Source organism: Anolis carolinensis, chromosome 1 (genome assembly GCF_035594765.1).
Source record: "Anolis carolinensis isolate JA03-04 chromosome 1, rAnoCar3.1.pri, whole genome shotgun sequence".
In the NCBI taxonomy this organism is placed as follows: domain Eukaryota; kingdom Metazoa; phylum Chordata; class Lepidosauria; order Squamata; family Dactyloidae; genus Anolis; species Anolis carolinensis.
In genome coordinates, this window is record NC_085841.1 from 252,402,567 (window position 1) to 252,428,155 (window position 25,589).

General features: G+C 39.6%; 2 protein-coding genes across 4 annotated transcripts in view; one reads left to right on the forward strand and one right to left on the reverse strand.

The window, feature by feature from the left end:
* LOC100556166 (glycerol-3-phosphate dehydrogenase 1-like protein) overlaps window positions 1-19,083 on the forward strand; it is a 56,226-nt gene extending 37,143 nt beyond the window's left edge. For all 3 annotated transcript variants that reach the window (XM_062974073.1, XM_062974135.1, XM_062974200.1), the window contains 7 exons: window positions 7,938-8,115; window positions 9,990-10,130; window positions 14,110-14,248; window positions 15,324-15,436; window positions 16,664-16,897; window positions 18,097-18,203; window positions 18,896-19,083. In XM_062974073.1, the coding sequence (XP_062830143.1) occupies window positions 7,938-8,115; window positions 9,990-10,130; window positions 14,110-14,248; window positions 15,324-15,436; window positions 16,664-16,897; window positions 18,097-18,203; window positions 18,896-18,992 (1,009 nt within the window). In that variant the 3' untranslated portion in view covers window positions 18,993-19,083. The remainder of the gene's footprint in view (window positions 1-7,937; window positions 8,116-9,989; window positions 10,131-14,109; window positions 14,249-15,323; window positions 15,437-16,663; window positions 16,898-18,096; window positions 18,204-18,895) is intronic.
* Window positions 19,084-20,052: 969 nt separating this feature from the next.
* The window catches only part of lmln (leishmanolysin like peptidase), a 33,893-nt gene continuing 28,356 nt past the window's right edge, over window positions 20,053-25,589 (reverse strand). The window contains exon 17 of the mRNA XM_003214877.3: window positions 20,053-25,263. Coding sequence (XP_003214925.1) covers window positions 25,163-25,263 — 101 coding nt within the window. The 3' untranslated portion in view covers window positions 20,053-25,162. The remainder of the gene's footprint in view (window positions 25,264-25,589) is intronic.

Genomic DNA, 25,589 nt, shown 5'->3' on the forward strand with positions numbered 1-25,589 from the left:
GTGAGTGCAAAGAAGGCAGACCCCCGAAATGGGGAAAGACCCAGAGAGGTCTGGGTTCCAGGAGGACGCCACGGAGGCTCCAGTGAAGTCTCTGGAAACAATGCGATTCGAGATCAGGGAAGTCACAGGACCACTCTGTACCTCACCTGGAATCATGTTGTGTCCACTTTTGGGCATCACAATGAAAGAAGGAATTTGACAGGCTCCTTGGGACCTCATGACACTAGTGCAGGCATGGGCAAACTTGGGCCCTCCCTCCGGGTGTTTTGGACTCCAACTCCCACCATTCCTAACAGCCGGTAGGCTGTTAGGAATGGTGGGAGTTGGAGTCCAAAACACCCGGAGGGAGGGCCCAAGTTTGCCCATGCCTGCACTAGAGCTTGGATCCACTTGAAATCCACTTTAAGGAGGGGGCTTTAAACAGCTCAGCCAGACACATCCTGGGCCCCAACAAACTAGAAACCCCTGAATTCTGCAGGAGGCAGAAACCGGATTTAAAGTGGATTCACGCTCTGCGGTGAAGTTATGAAAGTCTGGAAGACCCATCAGGACTGGCTTAGGGAGCTGGGTATGTTTACTTTGGAGAAGAAAAGTCTGAGAGGAGCCATGCTTAAATATTTGAAAGGATGTGTTGTCCAAGGCTTTCATGGCCGGAATCACTGAGTTGCTGTGAGTTTTCCAGGCTGTATGGCCATGTTCCAGAAGTATTCTCTCCTGACGCTGCACCCACATCTGTGGCAGGCATCCTCAGAGGTTGTGAGGTCTGTTGGAAACTAGGCAAGTGGGGTTTATTTATATGTGGGAAGTCCAGGGTGGGAGAAAGAACTCTTGCCTGTTTGAGGCAAGTGTGAATGGTGCAGTTGTCCACCTTGATTAGCATTGAATGGCTTTTCAGTTTCAAAGCCTGGCTGCTTCCTGCCTGGGGGAATCCTCTGTTGACCCTGATTGTTTCCTGTCTGGAATTCCTCTGTTTTCAGAGCTTTGTTCTTTATTTGCTATCCTGATTTTGGAGTTTTTGAATACTGGTTGCCAGATTGTGTTTATTGTCATAGTTTCCTCCTTTCTGTTGGGATTGTCCACATGCTTGTGGATTTCAATGGCTTCTCTGTGTAGTCTGGGGTGGTGGTTCTTAACGTGGTCCAGCATTTTTGTGTTCTCAAATAATATGAACAAAATCTGGCTACCAGTATTTAAAAAAACTCTAAAATCAGGGCAATAAATAAAGGCCAACACCCAGAAAACAGAATCAATCAGGGCCAGCTAACACCTCCCAACAAAGGATAACCCAACAAAGGATTCCTCCAGGCTGGAAACAGCCAGGCTTTGAAGCTGCAATGCCATTCAGTGCTAATCAAGGTGGTGAGTTGCAACATTCATCCTTGCCTCTAACAAATAAGAGTTCTTTCTCCCATCCTGGACATTCCACAGATTTATAAACCCCACTTGCCTACATTCCAGCAAATCTCACAATCTTTGAGGATGCCTGCCATAGATGTGGGTGAAACTTCAGGAGAGAATGCTTCTGTAACATGGCCATATAGACCGGAAAACTCACAGCAACCCAAAGAAGAGTTTGGCCCCATCTACTCTGCCATATAAAAACCACATTATCTGCTTCAAAATCTGGAGTATATGGCAGTGTATAAGGGGCCTTTGTCTCCTTCTTTTCCAGACAGGAACAAAATGGGATAGCTTTTTGGCTCATCCTGAAACTGGCTAATAGTTACGTCACTCAGGCAAAGACTCCCTTCTGGGTTTTAGTCTGGACTATCAACTGAATGTTTTGGGGCGGGAGTTAGTTTGAGTGTTGGATTACCAAGGCAAAAATCCCAACAAAAAGCAATGAAAACCCACTGGGTGACACCATCTCAGAAAACCATGTGATAGTATCTCCATAAGTCAGAAATAACTTTGGGGCACTCATCAAAAACTTTCTTTTTACCACACTGGAAAGCTTCTTTAAAATTTGGACTAAAACCCAGAGCAAACTCACCCCTCCCCAGTTTTCTGCCAAGGATCCCAAGGAAACTTACATGTTTCCATTACAATATCCCCTTCAACAAATCAGTGAAGTAGAGAAAGCTGATTTGTAACTGGGCCAAGGTAACCTACCAACTTTTCTAGCTTTGCAGGAAAACAGTCTTAAATGTGTAGAATGGCGCCAGGTAAACACCTGAGGATTTGACCAGGAGGGTTATCTGACAGCTCTCCAGTTTAAACAATACCAGATAAATGCAGGTTGAGGATTCAAATGGGGTGGGGAACGTATGGCCCTCTGGGTGCTTGACTGGGATTTCCAGCTTTCTCCCCCTCCCCCAGTTACTTTATAACTTCTAATATATTATTTCAAGACTAAGTTTATTTGGAGAGTGATATAATTTGCATCTTGGGTTGCCCTGTTATATATTTTTGTATACCAGCTCAGACTTGGGTGCTGGTTGGTCGTATAGTAAACAAACTCTCCCTGTGCCTGTTCTTTTGGATATGTTTATTGTGCTTAGGTAAGTTTGCATAGAGATCCAAGTTTACTTTTCCATTGTTTTCAAGAGCCATACATTCAAACACAGGCTCTGTTGCATTAACATTCAGTATGGATACTCACCCACAGACCTGATCCAGTGAAAGGTGTTTTATTCTTACACAATAATAAGCTTGCAATTTTTTTTAAAAAAAGCCCAACACCTCCCACATAGTTATGTAAGTGATAGTACACTTTTCAAGCAACTAAGACCATTCTACACCCTGGGATCTGATCCCTGATTATCTGCTTTAAACTGGATTATATGAGTCTGCACTGCCAGATAACCTGGGATAAGAAGATAAGCTGGGATCAGATCCAGGGATATAGGGGCGGTGTGGAAGGGGCCTTAGAGAGCAGTCGAACTTGTGCTCTTCCCAATTGAAGCATTCCCATGACTCATCCACTAGAAAGTTGAATGTACCACCTTGTCACCTGTCAGACAATGAGCGACTTTGAATAATTGGAAACAAACTTCTCATATGTCAACATACACATTGCAAACAGTAGATTTTGTCCCAGATATGTTGATGATTGAAAAAAGTGGCAGAAATACAAGTTATCTTTTTTAGGTTGCATGGAGGAACTTTAAATTTTAAAGGAGAGGGAAAAAATAACCTATATGACTGAATGAAGGGGACGCTACTTATGCTTTTGGACTGCAGCTCTCATCCTAGACCAGCCAATGGTGAAATCCAATGAGATTTGCAGTGTAACAACACCCAGAAAGCAGCAGGTTGCTCGTCTCTGATAATGAAATATCTATGGCATTAGTTGTCAAGACTTATCTCCCATTACAGTGGACACATAAACCAAGATTGGAAAAAAACCTAGCTCTCCAAATGTTGCACTACATTTCCTGCCGTTCCTCTTATTTTCATTGCCATGGGAAGCAAGGGTGGCTTTGCTCAGGTGACTGCCACAATTAATTTAATATAATGTGTTGTTGAAGGCTTTTATGGCCGGAATCACTAGCCATAAACCCCACTTGCCTAGTTTTCAGCAGACCTCACAACCTCTGGGGATGCCTGCCATAGCATCAGGAGAGAATGCTTCTGGAACATGGCCATATAGCCCAGAAAACTCACAGCAACCCACTAATTTAATTTAATTTATACCCCATCTTCCGTCCAACAAAGGCACTAAAGCAATCAAAGAAACAAAGCTGTGTTGCCTTGCATTGTTTTGATTTACAGTATCCATGGGATAGACATTCCTGGACAGTGGAAACCACGGACAATTGCAAATCTTATTGAAATTAATGACTTTCACCAGAAGTTACCATAGAGTCACCCTGAAGAGATCCCTTCTATGAATTTGCTAGGACCTCCAGGATGGTTCTATGGCAACCTCTGGTATTAGGATATAGAACCACCCAAAAAATCTAGAAAAGACCCAGGGCCCTTCCACACAGCCATATAACCCAGAATATCAAGGCAGAAAATCCCACAATATCTGCTTTGAGCTGGGTTATCTGAGTCCACACTGCAATATATTCCAGTTCAAAGCAGATAATGTGGGACTTTTTCTAGCTGTGTGGAAGGGGCCCAAGATGGTTGGCTATACCCTAGTGCAGGAAAATAACAGAAGAGCTACCGTCAGGAAAACAAAAAAGTTGGCTGGATGCTCTGTGACAAATATGTTACAATTGTGCATAGTATTCAAAATGATTGTGTTGTCGAAGACTTTCATGGCCGGAATTACAGGGTTGTTGTGTGTTTTCCAGGCTTTATGGCCATGTTCCAGAAGCATTCTCTCCTGACGTTTCACCCATATCTATGACGGGCATCCTCAGAGGTTGTGAGATATATGGGGGGAAAAAAATTAAAAGGAAGGTTTATATATCTGTGGAAGGTCCCACCCTGGACCTTCCACAGATATATAAACCTTCCTTGCTTAGTTTTTTCCAATATACCTCACAACCTCTGAGGATGCCCGCCATAGATGTGGGTAAAACGTCAGGAGAGAATGCTTCTGGAACATGGCCATACAGCCCGGAAAATACACAACAACTCTTCAAAATGATTGTTTTGCAGCACCTTACAGATATTAGTGTTTTGACCTTGCAGACTCATAAAATGTTAACCTCTGCTCATGTGATGGCCTAGAGTCCTCCAAAGTCAGTTTAGGGAGGGAAAGCAGTTTCATTTGTGAAGCTGGGGCACAGCCTTAAGCGCCAAACATCTTGCAGACAGAGTCACATTCCTTAAAGTCACCAAAAGAGAAGTTAAAGTTCAGTGCTCAGCAATTCTTTCAAAACCATTAAAACACAAAGCAACCCTTCACACAGTAGTTTCCCAATAGCTGTGATCAACTAGAGAGGTTTCATATTCAGACCTCATGACCTTTATTTTGAGTAGTAGTTGTTTTCAGATTGAGAAACTTTCCTACTGATTTGGCCTAGCTGCCACACTATTACAATTTAGCATATCTGTTGTGTTTGGTTTTCTGTCAAATCAATCAGTCAGTTAGCTGATTTGCAAATATACTGTAATACAGAACATCCTCCACATTCATAGAGATTAAGTATGATGCTGCCCCGCAAATGTGGAGGATTGACTGTAATCAGTTTGTTTTATGCTTTCCAAATAAAATTATCCTTCAGACCCCAGGTTTTTGTTTTTTTTGGTATAGTTGGCCCACTATATTAATGGATGAAAGTATTCAGAGCTATGGCTTGAAAACATTGTTTAAAAAATCCCAAAAGCAAATCTTGATTCCCCATTTTATATGAGTTGCCTTTTCAAGATGCCATTGAATATAATGGGACGTGAGCATCCAGGCATTTTGGTATGCATAGGTATCCCAGAACCAAAGTATATTGCTAGGAGTGAAACACTATAATGTATATTTAGAATTCTTATATTATTGGCTGTGTTCACATTCCTTTCATAACTCTGACCCGTTTCTTTCACATCATGTAATGATAATATTGACTACTTACTCTTCATGCATGCCTCATGGAATGGTGGGATTTGCTATTTAGAGAGAAGAATTTAGATTTCTTAGCTGGAGACTTCCTCTTGCACCTTATCAAATTTAGAAATCCCACAATGCCTGCGGATGCTGCCATGACAGTTAAAGTGGAACCATAGTGCTATAATTGTGTGCCATGAAACAGTCCTGAAATATCTAAATTACTGCAGTGCTAGAAATGTGTGGGCTGGAGGAAATTTCATGGGGATAGCATACTTATTTGTGTGTGAGGGGCAATATCTTTATTTGCCTCATTGTGGACTTACATCATTATACCATTTTCTCCTTTCTTGTCTCCAGCCATCAGTCTAGAGCCCCCTGTGGTGCAATGGGTTAAACCCTTGTGCTGGCAGGACTGCTGACCGAAAGGTCGGTGGTTCAAATCCGAAGAGCAGGGTGAGCTCCCATCTATCAGCTCCAGCTTTTCACACAGTGACATGAGAGAAGCCTCCCACAGGATGGTAAAACATCAAACGTCCAGGTGTTCCCTGAGCAACGTCCTTGCAGCCAGTTCTCTCACACCAGAAGCGACTTGCAGTTTCTCAAGTCGTGCCTGACACAGAAAAAAAAGTCTGGCAGCCAGAGGAGCGAAAGGTTTCTTTCCCCAGAAGTCTAAGTTACTTGCTTGCAGAGGCTTGTGAAACTAGGCCAAGGCTACATGTATCCAGCCCCAGCTTAAAACATTGAGCACATACTGTTTTCTTTGAAAAGTCTTACGTTATCTGTGTTAAGAGTTAGTGACTCTGAAGAGCAGGCTATGGATTGTTTTTTTAATGGCCTGATCGTAAACACTATTGCATTAAGAAATGTGAAACAATTTGTGGCAGTGATATAAGACAAAAAAAATAAAAAGGAGCCTATTCCATGATAGTTTTTAAAACAGTGAGGGGACATGCACAATGGTGACTTGGCACCTTCTAAATAAATGTGATAGAAATGTTGTTTAGACTTGAACGTCCTTGCCTACATGAGATAGTTTAACATTCTGTTCCAAGGTTGTCTGGACGTTAAAGCACAGCACTGTTTATATCACAGTTAACCGCATTTTCAAACACATCATTCCCGACCTTTCCAATTTTATTATTTATTGAGTTGCTGTGAGTTTTCTGGTCATGTTCCAGAAGCATTCTCTCCTGACATTTCGCCCACATCTATGGCAGGCATCCTCAGAGGTTGTGAGGTCTGTTGGAAAACTATGCAAGTGGGGTTTGTTTGAGGCAAGTGTTAATATTGCAATTGATCACCTTGATTAGCATTTAATGGCCTTGCAGATTCAAAACCTGGCTGCTTCCTGCCTGAGGGAATCCTTTGTTGGGAGGTGTTAGTTGGTCCTGATTGTTTTCTGCCTGGAATTCCCTTGTTTTGAAAGTATTGTTCCTTATTTACTGCGCTGATTTTAGAGATTTTTAAAATACTAGTAGCCAGATTTTGTTATTTTCATGGTTTCCTCTTTTCTGTGATTCCGGCCATGAAAGCCTTCGACAACACATTATTATTTATTATTTCAAAGTTCTTTGAAAATTACACATTTTCAGGAAATGCATATTGTTTCTGACCTTTCTAATTTTACACTGGTTATTATAAATTGACATGGAGGGTTGACTCACAATAAAACACAACAATGTTTGGTAAGGTAGAAGGCAGTAGGAAAAAGAGGAAGATTGTATTCCAGCTGGATAGACTCAGAGTGCATCTACACTACAGAATTAATGCAGTTTGACATCAGTTTAACTGTTCAGACTCAATGTTATGGACTCACAGGAGATGAGTTTTGCAAAGTCTTTAAATTTTTTGGCCAAAGAGAGCTGATGCCTCACCAAACTCCAACTCCAACGATTCAATAGTATTCAGTCATGGCAGTTAATATGGGATCAAACAGCACTGTTTCTATGATGTAAATGCACACTCATTCAAGGAAGCTACAAGATCTCTTGGTCTGTAAGATCTCAGCTTTGCCATCGATAAGACAACTTAGAGGTAGGGAAACTGCGTCAATCCAAATTCTGTGCAGCAGATACTTAAATTGCCAAATAGTTCACCAAAATGCATGGAAGTTGAGCTTTGGCCTTTTCCTAATTGTTGACGGCTTTCATGAAGGAAAAGATGCAGTTATAGGCTTCCTGTACTGTGGAAAATGCTTAGCGTTAAAAGAGACAGCCTATGGTAAAATAGTAAAAAGGTAAAGGTTTCCCCTGACGTTAAGTCCAATCATGTCTGATTCTGGGGGTTGGTGCTCATCTCCATTTCTAAGCCGAAGAGCCGGCATTGTCCGTAGACACCTCCAAGGTCACGTGGCCAGCATGACTGCATGGAGCGCCGGTAAAATAAATGTAGGAAATAAAGCATATTATGGTTTGAGAAACTGAAGTTATCTCTGTGTGAGTCGTGCTCGTGTTTAAGCCATTAAATATCTACTTATGTCAACTATTTTTTTCCCTTAAAGGGGATCTGCCATTTCGAAAATCATAGGTGAGAATGCCCAAAAATCGAACATGTTTGAATCTACTGTTAAGATGTGGGTGTTTGAAGAGATAATCAACGGCCGGAAACTCACCGATATAATAAACCAAGATCATGAAAATGTAAAGTATCTCCCAGGACATAAGCTACCTCGCAATGTGGTAAGTGACATAAGCACAAAAGTCTGGTTTCAGTATTAACGGTCTCACACTTTGGCTGCATTTGGATTGAATTCCAAGTAACAGAGACAATGGTACATATCACACAATTGCCTAAATGACTTTGGTTGGAATAAACTACAATTCCCTGATCATACATATAAAGTTGGTTAGGAGGGAGTAGAGAGGACTGATTCTTGCTCTTGGCATATCTCGTTTCAAAAATTCACCCGATAATGAATCAGCACCAATTGGAATGAACTTTCTGAAACACCCTATATAGTTTGTCCAGTTGTTTGATTTTCAGAGAACTGCCAATGCCCCTCTCATCAGCCCAAAAGAAAGAGAAATGGGACTTGGAATTTTCTTGCCCAAAGCCCAGGAAGGCAGGATGCAAACAAAGCACTGTAAAATCTCAAGATTAGAAGTTTTACAAGCTTGGGAGTTGCATTTTGTTTAGATCTGTTATGTTTAGATCTGACTTTTCTTTTTCTGAACTAAGTCAATGTACATGGCTTTGCTGCCCAACTGCTCAAGGTCATCTGCTGAGATACATGGCTTGGCCTTCAACATGATTTCTCAAATTCCAAACCCAAGGGTGGAATCTTATTGAGGCACTACAGTAGTCCAATGGTCTGTCATTTTATCAATTTAACTTTCTTTGTGCTTTGGCTGAGATAGAAGTGGCAGAACACCTGAACTTCAGGAGGAACTGTGAGAGTGATTCGGCAGTGGAACTCTCTGCCCTGAAGTGTGGTGGAGGCTCCTTTTTTGGAGGCTTTTAAGCAGAGGCTGGATGGCCATCTGTCGGGGGTGCTTTGAATGTGATTTCCTGCTTCTTGGCAGGGGGTTGGACTGGATGGCCCACGAGGTCTCTTCCAACTCTATTATTCTATGATTATTTTATGAAAAGAAGGCTTCTGGATCTGCATTTCCTGTTTCTCAAGTGGGTAGCTTCTGGAGACAAAAAGGTTAACAGAGTGGCTTGAACGTTCTCCTCTGTCATGGGGCAGGCAATGGTCCAAGTCACACTTTCCATCATGTCTTGTCTTTGTAAACCCATCTGAAAATCAGATGTTTGGGAAAGAAGCAGCGCGGAGCAGATAGCCTTCTCTTCCCATTGAGATTGCTGTGGTCTTTCCGTTCCTTTCACCACTGCTGAGTTGTCATGACATGGTTGGGGACAATAGGATTTTGACCCGACACTCTAACCCCTAAATTGTATACAAATGCTTTTATGTCAAGCCGCTTTGAGTCCCCTTTGGGGAGATAAAGCGGGGTATAAGTAAATATAATAAATATAATAATAATAACCCACTCCATTAATCTACTATCTGAACATAGACAACATCTGTGTTCAGATAGTACATAGCTGTAAGAGCTATTTTATAAAGCCCTATAAACGCTTCATCCAAAACCCATGTAAATCCAATGAAAAACTGTGATGAAACAGTAAAAAGATGGCTATCAGTGTAATGAAGATAAATTAACAATGACAAAAGAAGAAATGTAAAATTGTTACAAAGAAGAAAATGCCATGAAACTACAACTGGGGCTGTTTCACATTGCAAACTATAGTGCTGTGATTCCACTTTAATTGCTATGGCAACATCCTATAGAATCCTTGGAATCACACTTAAGAGAGGGGCTTTTAGGATTCTCGAACACAGAAAGCTCAAGTACCTCACCAAGCTACACATTCAAGGATTTGTTATAATACTGTTGTTGTGATGGTTAAAGTGGAACCATAGTGCTATAATAGCGTGGTAGGAATGTGTCCCAGGTATCATTAGATTCCCGCAGGAAAGGATTGTCCTCATTTGTTACACAGAAATAAGAGACTTTAGTTACTTGTTTGTCTTTTCTTTTCTTTTCAGGTTGCTGTCCCAAATGTAAAAGAAGCAGCAGAGGGCGCAGATATCTTAGTATTTGTTATACCTCATCAGTTCATTCCAAAAATCTGTGAGGAGCTTACTGGCAATGTAAAAAACGGCGCCATTGGGATTTCATTGATCAAGGTAAAATGTGTAGGGTGAAGGTGGGCCTATCAGGACGGCACATCTGTTTGCATGTTCATGTGATAGTCCTGATCCTTTACCCTAAATGGTAACCCCAAAACATAATTAACATAGGGCTTTGCCATTTTTCCTCCCTACTCTCACTTGGCAGGCCACACCAGCACATTTTAGTATTTAAGAAGTAATGTGACATCACTTCCAATTACAATTTTGACCGATTTTCATCAAGATTCCTCTTTTTGTGGTGTTTTTTTTATTTGAGAGTTGGTTGACTTTAAGAACTAAATCAGTGCAATTATAGGTGCTTTGGGATTATTTTTCTGCATGGAGGGGGGTCTCCTGAAAATCTGCATGGAAAGATTTTTAATAGTTATTTCTGAAGTCTGGGATCTTTGGGATAAATTGTAGGGGTGATACAAAAACATGATGTATATATTCAGTTTTATCATTTTTATTTACTGTATTGTAAATTGTATTTAACTTACTATATGTGTATAGTGTAAGCAAATTTTACCAAATCTTTTTGTTTGGTTTGGTACTGTGATATGGCATAAGGGCTAATCAATACATTTACTACCACATTATTGCATGTCAAATTAACTAGGATGAAGGAAAATGTATATTTTGAAACTTAGTACCTGCATATATCTAGTATGGGGTTTCATGATGTATGGTGCAGATTGGCAAAAGCTAGTTTTCATCATATTTTGCATGCAAGTTCTCATCAGCCCTGTCAACATTGCCAATGGATCATGGGAAGGGAAATGGAATGAATAAGCTTATAAAGTTCAAAACATCTGGAGATCTTCCGTCTGCCTATCCCTGCTAGGTTCAAACAGAAGTTAACTGATCCTGTTCTTTATAGAAAACTGTATTGAAAGGCAGGAATGGTTTGTGGTTCTGCAGTGAGAATTATACAAATGGAAGGAAAAAAGTTCATCTGGACACTCTTTGTGTCCTCCAGTTGTTTATGCATACTCTGGTTTGATGCAAACGCCATAGTTTTGGCCATGCTGATCTGAAGAATGTCAACATGAATTAAATTGGCCAATGTAGCCTCCAAATCATCATCATCATCATCATCATCATCATTTAATTACTTATTAATCGCCCTCCATCCACGATGCTCTAGGCGATTTACAAGATAAAATTGTAAAGGATAAAAATACATACATAAAAATATTAATAAAATTAACATAGATTAAAAGCTCTAGTAAAGAGCCAGGTCTTGAGTGCTAGGGTAAAAGGCCCTAACTCACGCATGGCTCTCATATAGGGCGGCAAGGCATTCCATAAGGCAGGGGCAGAAATAGAAAAAGCTCTGCGTCTGGTCCTTTCCAAGTGCACTTCTCTAGGACCCGGTACATAAAGTAAGTCTCGTTGGGATGGTCGTTGCGACCTCCGATGATGGGAGAAGGAGAGACGGTCCCTAAGGTACGATGGGCCCTGGCCGTAAAGTTTTAAAGGTCAGAACTAGCATCTTATATAGACCACGGTAATCAGTTGGAAGCCAATGCAGATGCTGCAGCACTGGTGTTATATGGCATTTCATGGGTGTTCTTGTGAGTAGCCTGGCTGCCACATTCTGAACAATACGGAGCTTTCGGGTCGTGGACATCGGAATGCCAACATACAGGGCGTTGCAATAGTCCAGCCTAGACGTGACCGTGGCATGGATGACTGTTGCCAGCGCCTCATCAGATAGATAGGGTGCCAGTTGCCTCGCTTGTCGTAGATGGAAAAAGGCCTGTTTGCTGGCAGCAGTAACCTGAGCTTCCATTGTCAGCTGCGAATCTAAAACGACACCCAGGCTCTTAACGGAAGGCGAAGGAGATAGGGAAGCACCATCGAAGGTGGGTAGCAAGTGGGTCAGACCAGTCGAGCGGCCATGCCAAAGAATCTCAGTCTTCGCCGGGTTCACCTTCAGTCTACTATCACATAGCCAGTTCGACAGAGCCTCCAGACATAAGGTGAAATTGTCTGGTATTGATGTTGCTCCAGGCTCCAAGCGCAGAAGGAGTTGGGTGTCGTCCGCATATTGATAGCAGTCTAGGCCGAAACTCCGAACCAAACTAGCAAGGGGTCTAACGTAGATGTTGAAGAGAAGAGGGGAGAGGATTGCACCTTGGGGTACCCCACATAGGAGGGGAGATCTGTCAGAGACTTGATCCATATACTTCACGCATTGGCTCCGGTTTCACAGAAATGAGTTGAACCAATTGAGGGCCTGACCGCGAACTCCGGACATGGCGAGACGGTGAATCATTAGATCGTAGTCAACGGTGTCAAACGCTGCGGTAAGGTCGAGAAGTACCAGTAGCGCTGATCCGCCGCTATCAGACTGGCGACGAAGTTCAACTCTATGTGATATCACATTGATTGTCATGGTTATGTCATATGATATCCTGAAACAACGTGTTAGGGGAGATACTTGGAATTTTCTGACAGAAAGATGGCAGTTTCCAAGGCAATCTGCAATTCCTTTTCTCAGGGTGCCTTGGAAAGTATAATTCTGGTTGATAGACAATGTCTTTCTATGTAATGTTCAATCCCCATATTTCTATGTGAAGTTCAGTCTTATGTTGCATATGTTATAAAAAGTAATTATAGTTTAAATTTTAAAAATGTAATTTAAACTTCATAAAATTATAGGACTGGAAGGCTCATTGAGTCCATTTCTTTTTGTAGTGGAGAATTCCTTAGCTAAAACATAACAACAGGCTCTGAGTTGCTGTGCGTTTCCGGGATGTATGGCCATGTTCCAAAAGCATTCTCTCCTGACATTTCACCCACATCTATGACAGGCATCCTCAGAGGTTGTGAGGTCTGTTGAAAACTAGGCAAATGAGGTTTATATATCTGTGGAAGGCCCAGGGTGGGAGAAAGAACTCTTCTGTTGGAGGCAGGTGTGAATGTTGCAACTGGCCACATTGATTAGCATTGATTGGCCTTTCAGCATCAAAGCTTGGCTGCTTCCTGCCTGGGGGAATCGCTTGTTGGGAGGTGTTAGCTGGCCCTGATTGTTTCCTGTCTGGAATTCTCCTTTTTTCAGAGTGTTGTTCTTTATTTACTGTCCTGATTTTAGAGTTTTTTAAATACTGATACCCAGATTGTGTTGATTTTCATGGTTTCCTCCTTTCTGTTGAAATTGTCCACATGCTTGTGGATTTCAATGGCTTTTCTGACATGGTGATTATTAGAGTGGTCCAGCATTTTTGTGTTCTCAAATAATATGCTGTGTTCAGGTTGATTCATCAAGTGCTCTGCTGTGGCTGACTTCTCTGGTTGGGTTAGTCTACAATGCCTTTCATGTTCCTTGATTTGTGTTTGGGCAATGCTGCATTGGGTGCTACGTTCACTCTTGCCTCAAACAGACAAGAGTTCTTTCTACCACCCTATACCTTCAACAGATATATAAACCCCACTTACCTGGTTTCCAACAGACTTCACAACCTCTGAGGATGCCTGTCATAGATGTGGATGAAACATCAGGAGAGAATGCTTCTGGAACATGGCCATGCAACCCGGAAAACTCACAGCAACCCAGTGATTCCGGCCATGAAAGTCTTCAACAACACAATAATAGACTCCTTCAGTTTTTTCTCAACAAGCTAAATATCTAGGAGCAGAACTTTTTAAAATCATATTTTTCCCATGTGTGCACTCTCAGTATAACATGCCTCTGGGATTTTGTCACCTTTGACACTTCATTTTTAGAATAGGCAAGTTTATCACCCCTCATTATATTCTGGTCATTATCTTTTGGTTTTCCTCTATAAAGGAGTTGAAATATGAAACCAGATATCCTTTCGTTTGATACTTTGCTGTCTGTTGCCGCACCCTGTTTTGAAAACAACAACTCTACGTTTCTCAACTGATCCATATTTCATAGGGATCAGATTTCTGTCTCTTGTCTTAAAAGGTAGGAACACACTATTTTTAAAACCTCTGCTATGATCAATCTCTTTCTCTCAAGTAGGGAATAGATGAAGGCCCTGATGGGCTGAAACTCATATCAGACATTATTCGAGAGAAACTGAAGATAGAAGTCAGCGTGCTCATGGGGGCCAACATTGCTAATGAAGTTGCAGATGACATGTTCTGTGAAACAACCATAGGTAATTGACAAAGGGCCTCACATTTGCAAACAACCCTTCATGCAGGTGAGACAAGTCCATGCGTGCGTGCAGTGCAGTCACACAGCTTTCTTATTACGTGGTAATGTACCTGCAAATCCCCATCTGCAAAAATGTTGTATTTGACTGTTGTTCCATCTTCTCTCAATATGGGACGCAAAGCAACATCACTCCTCAGATACAGCTGTAGAATTGCAAACAATTTCACTTATTGCATTCATATCCCACATTTCCTCCTCCAATTATCTCAAAGAAATATAGTTGGTTTTTTCTCCTCAATGCTTTTTACCCTTACAATGTGACTGTCAAGCTGAAAGGCACCCAATAACTGTCACTCTGGAGTAAAGCTGTGAACCTGGGTTCTGTCAGGTGCCTTTCCTAATGGATCAGATTGGGTAATTGTGAATAACTGTCTATAAAGTACACCCAACCATAGAGGATAAGGACACCCTTGAGTTGCCAAGTTGTGCATCTCTGTTTTGTTTTTTTTTAAACTTTTAACTATTTGTTTGGCATGGTATTTCATTAAAGTGATGGTGTTTTGACTTCTGTTGACTATATAAGTCAGTGAATCTAGAAAGAGTGAATAATTCCTTATTTCATATTGTCAGTCACAGATGTAACTGACACCTACATTCTCATTTTGAGACAGACAACTTCTATTCCTTCATGTATGAGCCCATAATTATATGTAAGGAGGCTTACACATCACTTTTACAGCATTACTTTTTTTTGCCATTTGGGGACTATAGAGGACTGTAAATGAGCTGTGCATGGAACTTGTACTGCATAACACCTATACCACTGGTTCTCAACCTGTGGGTCCCCAGTTGTTTTGGCCTACAACTCCCAGGAATCCCAGCCAGTTTACCAGCTGTGAGGAAATCTGGGAGTTGAAGGCCAAAACATCTGGGGACTCATAGGTTGAGAACCACTGACCTACATGCACCTGGCAAATTGATATATGTCTTTCTTTTAAATTATATTGGAACCAATTCCACACACCTTCCTTGGATGATCACCTGGAATCCTAATTTATCATGCTTTCCTTCCATAGGTTGCAAAAATCCTGCAAGTGGGAAGATCTTTAAGGAATTAATTCAAACCTCAAATTTCAGAATTGCAGTGGTAGAAGACTGTGACACCGTGGAACTCTGTGGGGCCTTAAAAGTTAGTGATTCCAAATATATTCAGGCCAATACAAGTTTGGTAGTCCACGTGACCAGCTTATTAAAATGTTGCTCAAAATACCTGCATATTCATTAGCTTTCACTTAATGTTCAATTTGTAAAATGGGGGAAGTCCGTTTCTTTATATTCCAACTTAAAAGTGGTTTTAGAGTGCTAGTGATTTCAGTTGGACAGTAGTTCTAGGCTTAAGGGGTAAACTATGGAATGATTTTTGCTAGTTGCACAATGATCTAACATTACAAAGAGGCTTGTATTTATTTTTGCAGCTAACTCTCATGTGACTTCTCATATAACTCCCAGCTCTCCTTTACTTGCCCTGGCAGCATGATCAATCAATTTGCAGAGCTGGGAAAGTCCTCATTTTGTACCCTTGCTTCTGTTCTAGGACAGTGGTTTTCAACCTGTGATTCCCCATGTGTTTTGGTCTACAACTCTCAGAAATCCCAGCCAGTTTACCAGCTATTAGGATTTCTGGGAGTTGAAGGCCAAAACATCTGGGGACCCACAGGTTGAGAAACACTGCTCTAAGAGAATCTCCCTGTGTGCGGATATGTTCGTTCGTTCCCAATTGTGTTGAGTGGCCAAGCCTAAGAGAAAGATTTCCTGTGCAAATGTGTTGCTTTGCACATGAGAATGGCAGAATTGGAGATGGAAAAGTGCAGTAACACCACACACCCCTCTTCACACATGGATTCAAAATGCTTCCCAAATGGAAAATGTTATCCCACTGCCAGAGAAAAGTTCAATACAGAGAGTCATTTCACTTGCGGTTTCTATCTGAAACATCTCCACAATGGGTGGCGTTGTGGAATAATGTAGCTTATTATGGATTACTAATTGGGATCATCCAAGGCTGACACTAGCATGATCGAGAATGAGACCTATCTGCCTTCAGGCAGCAGGTTTGGGGTATCATGGAAGAAGAGCCCATTATTACTTTATGTTGTTATAATTGCATTTTTAATGTACAACAGAAAGAGAAGTACTTTAACTGCCATGGCTTAATACTATGGAATCATGGTTGTTGTAGTTTTACAATATCTTTAATCTTCTCTGCCAAGGAGTGCTGGTGCCTCACCAATCTACAACTCCCATGATTCCATAGTATGGAGTCATGGCCATTTGACATAATTGTTTACAATCTGCATGGGCTATTTCACATATTTTTCTCTCTCTTTCATTTTTTTTCCTGCCCAATTGGATTCAGAACATCGTGGCAGTGGGGGCTGGTTTTTGTGATGGCTTAGGCTTTGGAGACAACACCAAGGCAGCTGTAATTCGTCTGGGCCTGATGGAGATGATTGCCTTTGCAAAACTATTCTGTAAAGGCACTGTAACACTAGAAACATTTCTGGAAAGTTGTGGCATTGCAGATCTGATCACGACATGCTATGGAGGAAGGAACAGGAAGGTGGCTGAAGCTTTTGCATGTGGTGAAAAAGTAAGAATATTTCTTGCTTAAAAATCTTCATGATGACATAGCAAAACCCTTGTAACTGTGATACCCGCATCTGAGGTTTTATTTATCCATGCCTAGGAGAAAAATGGTCCGCCAGAGTCCAGGTGATTCTAGGCTACACTTCCACTGGAAGTTACGAATAACATTGATTGTCCAGCTGTTTCAAAATGTGACACAAGCTCAGTTCTTCAAACCAAATAGTAGGGTAAAGAGGGAGACACGCATGGTGTGTTGGCAAATGCCCCTCTCCCCAACCTCTTTCATTCTGCATTTCAACCTCTGCATTTACTGGTATGTCTGTGCAAGACTCAGGTCAACAATGATTAATCCTTGCTTGATCAAGGATTTGCTTTGTTGACCTCTCAATTGGGGTCACTGTGGGAGTAATGAGCACTTTAAAGAACTCTATACATGGGAAAATGATTAAAATAATTCAGATTTTAATTAAAGGACACTCAAAGCATGAAGTCAGTATGTATAGCTCTTGTCAGTTGTCTTCTGGTTCCTGGGAGATGTGCATGCCTTATTATCTATGCTTTGGGCAAGAAATACAAAAGCTGGAAAATTGACACAAATTCAGGTTGCAACTTTATGCTCACAATACTGGTGGCCTCTTTGGATCAATGGATATGAATAGATGTGTCCAAGTCTGACAGACATATGTTAGCCACATAAACACAGTTCAGGTTTACCTATGGCAGTGGTTCTCAACCTGTGGGCCTTCATCCCTCAGAAATCCTAAAGATGGTAAACTGGCTGGGATTTCAGGGAGTTGTAGGCCAAAATACCTGGGGACATACAGGTTGAGAACCACTGACCTATGGCATAAGATATGGGTTACTGGTCCTTGGATTAAATCAAGTTTTCCTCATGCTTGCTAGAACTCAGCATCAACTTTCAGCTTAAGGATATACTTTAGGAATCTACTTATTTTTAAAATATTTCTGAGCAACTCATTTTCTATCTGTTTGAAACTTGGTGGTAAGATCTGTTGCACCAGGTGAAGACCAATGAATTAATAAAAAATTCTGAAATGCATATTTTCATCAGGTCTGCAGCAAGTGGAGCTTCTCTTTCCCTTGCCATACTTCCAAGACCAATACTACCATAAAAAGATGCCGTTTCGGTGCCATCAGAGGTCATTTCCAAAATAATTAGTCTATTTTTTTTGTTTATTTAAGACAATCGAACAGCTCGAAAAAGAAATGTTAAATGGACAAAAGCTTCAAGGACCTCAGACATCAGCGGAAGTCTATAAAATCCTGAAGCAGAAGAAACTGATTGACAAGTAGGTAGTTTTAATTTTCTAGATAATTAAATTATATGAAAAGTCAAAAATAATCCCAAGAAACATATGAGCTTCTGGTAGCTGTGCCCTCAAGTTGTGTGTCAATGTATGGCAGCTCCCAGGAATTTCATTGGGCTTTCTAAGACAAGGTCTACTCATAAATTATTTACCACTACATTTCTCTAAAATGTAGCCTACAGAAACTGGAATTTCTTCGTGATCTCCATGTAATTAAGGAATGCCTTTCACTGCCACTATCTCAGTCTCTACATTGAAGTAATTTATGTAGTGTAGAATCATATTTAAATATGTACAGTTTCAGTCTGAAACAGTTTATTCCCTGAATGTACCAAATCTAAATAGTTGGGTCTCATTCTCACTTGTTTACTCAAAATCATGAATACTCAATCTTGTCAGACATGCTAGCATATTATCTACTGCTAGCTTAAGTTCACCTAATTTTAGAAAGCATGTATTCTGTTTGTCATGGGATAAATGATGATTCCAGAGCAATATTACATTTTGGTTAACAATGCCAATTATCAGCTAAGGTTTTCAAAAAGTACCTGAATTACACTCTTAGTTGCTGTATGAATAGTGGAGGTTATAAATGATATAATTCAGTTATATAATAATGGAGGTTATAAATTAGGTAAATGGCTCCAGGTGTTTGACGATTGCACTTCTCCTAGGTTTCCATTATTTGTAAATATCTACCTGATCTGCTACAAAGGAAAGTCTGTCAAGGAGTTTGTCACTTGCCTGCAGAATCATCCGCATCACATGTAAGATGGTGTTGTGCTTTCCCGTTATGTATTCCTCTGTTCAAGCCTTCTGTCAACATGACCATGATGAATAAAAGCAAGCAAACCAAGATAAATCTGTACCAGTTGGTGCCTTTACTAAAAGCACCATACAAACTGTTTGGGTAATTGTCTACTGCTGAGAATGGAAATAGTCAGACAAAACATTTCAATATTAACTCGCGAAACTAGATTATACATGGATTCGTAGTAGTGATGTCTTGGGAGAACTGGCCTCATGAAAATTCTCAAGAACAGGAGGGAGATTATTAATTGAAGGCTATTCTGAGAGATGCCTGTCTAGCTTTATGTTCTCACCCAAAATTCACTTAAGACAGCAGAATTTACTGCTAAAATACTCTTAAAATATAATGTTTAGCCTAAACATATGGAAATGGTATTTAAAACTTCTCCAAATCTGTAACAATATGATTATACCAAAGAATATGAACTTCTGAAGGAAAAGGTAGATATTGCAAAGATGAATTCTAAGTGCATTCTAAGTGACCATCCTTTGAAGTTATTTCAAGTCTCATTCCTCAATATGAAAATACTGAATAAGTAATGGCATGTTTGTCACTCAACTGAATTAAGATTTTAAAGCAGCTACAGTGAGCCCCGGTGGCAAAGTGTGTTAAAGTACTGAGCTGCTGAACTTGCAGACCGAAAGGTCCCAGGTTCAAATTCCAGGAGCGGAGTGAGCGCCCGCTGTTGCTCCAGCTTCTGCCAACCTAGCAGTTCGAAAACATGCCAACGTGAGTAGATCAATAGGTACCGCTCCGGCGGGAAGGTAATGGCGCTCCATGCAGTCATGCCGGCCACATGACCTTGGAGGTGTCTACGGACAACGCCGGCTCTTCAGCTTAGAAATGGAGATGAGCACCAACCCCCAGAGTCAGACATGACTGGACTTAACGTCAGGGGAAACCTTTACCTTTACCTTTTACAGTGCTTCCAGTGAGTCTCCTTGGGGGAGATAGGGCAGGTTATAAATAAAGTATCATAGTTATTATTATTCCACATTTCTCAGTGCCTGAACAATTCAGTTTGTATTCAGGTTTGTTTAATGAAAAGGATGTAGACATTTCAAACCATTTTTAATCGATACAATGCTCCAAGTAAGTTGATGCTAGAAGACTCTTCCAATTTCTTAAAAAATATTTCCATTTGAGATGTAAACTCACTATATACACAATCCAGCTCTCAAATCCACTTACACAGCAAAATGGGAAATAATTCTATATTAACATTTGCCAGTAAAAGGATATGCTAAATAATACATTTTACTTTTCCTAAAAACATTTTATCAAGTAATTCCAAAGTTGACAAGTTACGTATATTATTGGACTGACTGCACATATACCAGACCATGGCTTCCACCAGCTTCTGCAAATGTGGCTCTGGCTCAAAGAGTGATGAATGTCAATCCAACTGCAGACTCGCCACTGAAAGACAAGTTCTTGATCCATCCAGCTACAATCTTACCAACATGTCAACAATACTGGATAATCAAGGAACATAATCAAGGAACTGTTAGTATTCATTCAATAAACAAATTTCAAGTAAAACAGCAAAATGTAACTTTCTTCCACATATGCATGAACAGTAAGACATTTTTCCTATTACCCAGACAGATAATGTTATTTCACATGAATTACAGGATAAGGTAAAACTCAAGTTCAGTAAAGTCTAGGTCCAATTTCCCCCCCTAAAGTTTAAGGAAAGATTAGGAACAAAGAACCTTGCCTATCACAAGCCAATCAAGAACAAGCCAATCATGTATTTTTATTTTGAGCACATTTGCATTGTGACACCGAGGCCCAACTTTTATAGAACATCTTAGAAACTTGCCCTGACTTTCTCAAGTTGTTCTTATTACATTGGCTTCAGTTTATGACTTCTATATATGACACCTTTATGAACAGCCCTGTTCAGTCCTTGTAAACTCATGGCTTCCTTGATTGAATCAATCACCCTGTAATGCAATTGCCTTTTCCTAATGCCCTTTTCCTAATGTATTATAATTTTTTTCCACAGAGTCACACATTTTGTGATAGCACCAGTTTAGTTATTTTGGCTTCCAGCTCGATTTACTCTCAAGTCTTTGAGTGATTCTTGGTAGCTGTAGAATTCTCTTCCAACAATTTCATATGTTCTTCCTTTGAATTTAATTCCATTTTCTATTTGATATGCTCTGTGTGTGTGTATTTATATTAGGATGACAAAATGCAGCTGTCCTGGAGCCCTTTGCCAATTAGAAATTATTCTGTTTCTCGATATTCTGTCTTGACAGTGTCCTTTTGTTCAGAGTATCGGTTAGTTATCAGAACACTCAAATGTGATAGCAAATTAATTTCTTTTAGAGCAATCTGTAATTTTTCATGTTCTATACAATTCAAGTGTTTACTAAAATCTATAATGCATAGGCTGAAAATTCTGAAATTCTTTGGAGTACTCCATTAGCCATTTTTTGGGAATATATTAGTATTATAGAGTTGAAAGAAACGAACACCCCGCCATGCAGGTATGTTATTATTATTATTATTATTATTATTATTATTATTATTATTATTATTATTATTATTACCACCCCACTTTATCTCTCAAGAGAGACCCAAAGTGGCTATACATACTCAAAGCACCCATGAAAGATGGATATCTAGCCTGTTTTAGAGCAGGAAAATCTGTCATATTTTACTGTCAAACATCTCTTACTTCCTAGTGTTTAGATGTATTTCCTCCCAATAGTTTGGATCCATTGGTAGTGCTTATTCCTTTTCTGAATCCAGCTTGGACTTCTGGCATATTTTCCCTCCATGTATGATAACTGTGTTTCCTCTATAATCCTGCACATCACTTCATTTCACTTTCATAATTGTGACAGCCCTCGGTATCCCTTTTCTTGGGAATCAGAATGTATATTTTGATGTTTCCCATCTGTGGTCCATTGGAGTTTTTGGTTTTTGTTGGCAGATTTTTTTGTTAGAATATTTATGGATTCTGTTTCCATAGTTCTGTTACTATGCCATCTACTCCTGGTGATGTATTTATCTTATGTACTTAAGAGCAGATTCGCTGTCACTTTATAAAACTGAGTTTTTCCTTTAAGGAATCTATTACTCTTTCATATACGTCTTCTGTTTATTGCTTCTATTCTCTTTTTATTTTATCCTGATTATATAATGTATTCCTGTTAAACAGGGTTCCTCTTTTTTTTGTTTGAACCTTTCTTTCATTTCATTTCATATATATATATGTATGTATGTATATATACACACGCACTCAGCTGTATATATTTAAGCTAAAAATGAACAGATCCATACTAAAAATGAGTTGGTTTTGTTATAATTGTTTCCTTCTTCATAACAGCATAAAATAGAGTATGAAGTTAAAGAAGGAAGCCAAATAATGTCTTGTGATCTCACCAAGAGAAGGTTTGTTGTTGTGTGCCTTCAGGCAGTTTCTAACTTAAGGTTCCCCTATAAAGAACTTATCATGGTTTTTAAAAAATTATCTAAATATCTGGTCTGCTGGTGAACTGCCACATTTGGGCAGCAGGGGGAGACCTTGTACAATCAATATACACATTAAAGAAAAAAAACCTAGTGGCAATAGTATTCTTTAATTTCTTAGTATGAATTCTTAAATCAAATAGTTAGAATTCTGTATGTAGGTTTAGGTATAAAACAATCACCTCCAATAATTTATTTGTTTTAAGAGGTCAATGAAAGATTTCTGAAAGAGGTTATAGCTTCTTACTGTGCTACCTTTGCCCCAAGACATTTTTGAATTCTCAAATAACCTCAGTAACAGAATGTATCTAAAACCAGCATTGTTAAACTAAGTTGTTAAACTATGGGGAGTATCTCTTCCATTGCAGACTGTAAAATTACCTTTTAAAATTCCCTAACTTAAAAAAAACTCTTTTATGCCTCTCTTATGCACAATATTAGCTCCTAAGATATCTCAAGTTTGAAAATCTTCAAGAATCTTTGACAGCTATTCAGAAAACTATCCAACTAGGATAGTTTAGATTGTGACAACACTGATGGTCTTGCTTTCAATATAAACATCCTTCTGCAATGGCAAAGAGATCCTTATAACTTTATTTACTAATGCTAGATAGTGGGCAATTTTAATAAAAGCTTTCAAGAATTTCTTTAAACACAAGATGTTGGTTCTAATTGTATAGTATGGGACTAGACTATTAGCTGCAAGCACTTTCCCGGATGTAATTATAATCTCAGATTAAGATAAAAGCATTTAAACATCACGAGATATGCTGATGCAATTAACAAACCTATACATTAGATGCCATGCTCACCAGACTACAAACTATAAGTACTTGTCAGACACTTTTCCACTTCACTAAATTCTCAGATGGCCAATTCTACCAGAAAAGAAATAATCTCTCAGTCAAATAGGATCTAGTTCTACTTTTACAACAAAAACAAAAAAAACCCCTGTATTAACACTTGTATAAAGGTTTAGACAGAAAGTTAGCCAAAAAGTTGATATAGTGCAATTGATTTACTTCAAGGAAAAATGTTCAAGTATAGATAAACATCTTTGCAAGATGCCATTTAAATTCTATTATTGCACAAATAAAAAAAATTACTACTTAAGTCTTGGGGAACTGTTTCATATTAGCTATGAACAAGTAATACTGAATTATATATTTAAAAATCAATTTCCATTTATATTTAATTGTACATATTTAAAACATTTCTTAAAACTAATATTTTATTGCTATTTTCACTCTTTTCATTCCCCCTCATTTAAGGCTAATGTAGGGTGTAATAGTGTGTGTATAAACTACAGGTACATAATATGCCTATGTAGCCAAACAACTTCCCTTGCACATTGTTCAGTCAGCTTTCTCATGTTTTGAATGGGAAGGAGGATACTGACTTTCGTCATGTTGCAATAATTAAAAATAGGACTAATTTTAGGAATAAATCTCCAAACAAGGGACTATTTTAGACTTTCCTTCTGATTTAGTGGAGGAATTCACGAGGCCCCATTGAAGCTGGCTAGATGATTGAGAAATCAACTGCACTGTCTAGCCAGCTTCCACTGAACTTGTCTGAGGACTGAACTAAAGGATTTAGATAGAAATCAGGTTTCTTTAGAAACACTCCCAAGTCCAGCATTCCAAACAGTCAGTTTCCATTAAATCAAAATAATTGCTACAACACATTCCTCCATTCTTTGATTTACTCAAGCAGGAGTATTTAAAAAACCTAGATGCTCAAGTCCTACCAGCAGGTTAACAGAAGGTAAAAGTGAAATGGCAGTGCAGTAAGACAAACATTCAGAAAAATGAGGCCTACTCATTATTTTAACCTGCCTTATGAAAAGAAAATGCTTAGCCCAATCTAAGACGTGTTTCACAGAAAGAGGTTCAGTGAGTCCAGTGAGACTTACATCCTAGTAAACATAGCTAGGATGGTAGTCTTAATACATTAAGAATTATGACAGACTAGTTTAACTTAACATTCTTCCATACAGAAGGGAAATTACAAACATTACAAATATATTCATGATTGGGAAATACCAAAAGTGCAGGATGTGCTGCTACTGAAACAATCCATCATATTCTGAGCAGCAGAGACTTCATAGCAAAAATAAACCTTAATTCACCAGAGTCTGCAAACGATAGTATACCTTTGGAAGCAGTTTGAACTAATACCAAAAGGCTAACTCTTTTTGTGCTCCATAAAGCGCTCTCAGGCCTAAGTTATTAGCAGCAATGGCAACTGATTTTCATGGCTTTTGACTAAAGGAAACTGAGGTATATCTCTAAGGATGCCAAAAAAAATCCTGCTATCAGACTCACAGAGAATTGTGCATAACCAAAGTGCTCCAGACAGGTGGCAACAGATGGCATAATACCACTGATAAAACTGTCCCCCCAAATTTGTACCAATATGAAAATAAAACTGTCAATTTATGCTGGCACTTATTGAGATGATGTTGTAAACGTTGCCTCTCTTAGTCTAGAAGCGGTTGTCCAGCACCCTCCAGCTTACAAACAGCTGGGCTACTTGCCACAAGGGCAGATCGAGATGTAACTGTTCTTCCGGATAGCTGCCTTCGCATTGTGCTTAAATGGAGCACACTCTGGATGCTGCATGGGCAAACTGGGAGCCTGGCTTAACTCCATGCACAGAGAAGAAATCCAGCCAAAAGTGGAAGCAAGTTTGCCATCAAGAGCCAGAGGGTTACAACCAGACTGGGAGAACAGGAACACAAATCTAAAAGTTAGAAATAAAAACACATTAGTACATACAAAATAATGTAGGTACTTCTTTAGATGCTGTTTGTGTGTCTAAGAGCACTTTCAAAGCAACCCTTGTCAACAGAATTAGAACTAGTGAGGGGTTTCAGCACAATGCGAGTGGTTTGTACAAATGAAATCGACCTAAAATATAGCACACAGCTCTCTTTTTCTGCAACCATTACAGCAGTGAAGAAAAGGCAAAGCAGTTTTCTTTCTGCTACAATCAATACTTTCAAGAATACTAAACTAGAAATAATAAAGCAGACTAAACCCCAAATAGATTGCCCAAATTACAACTGT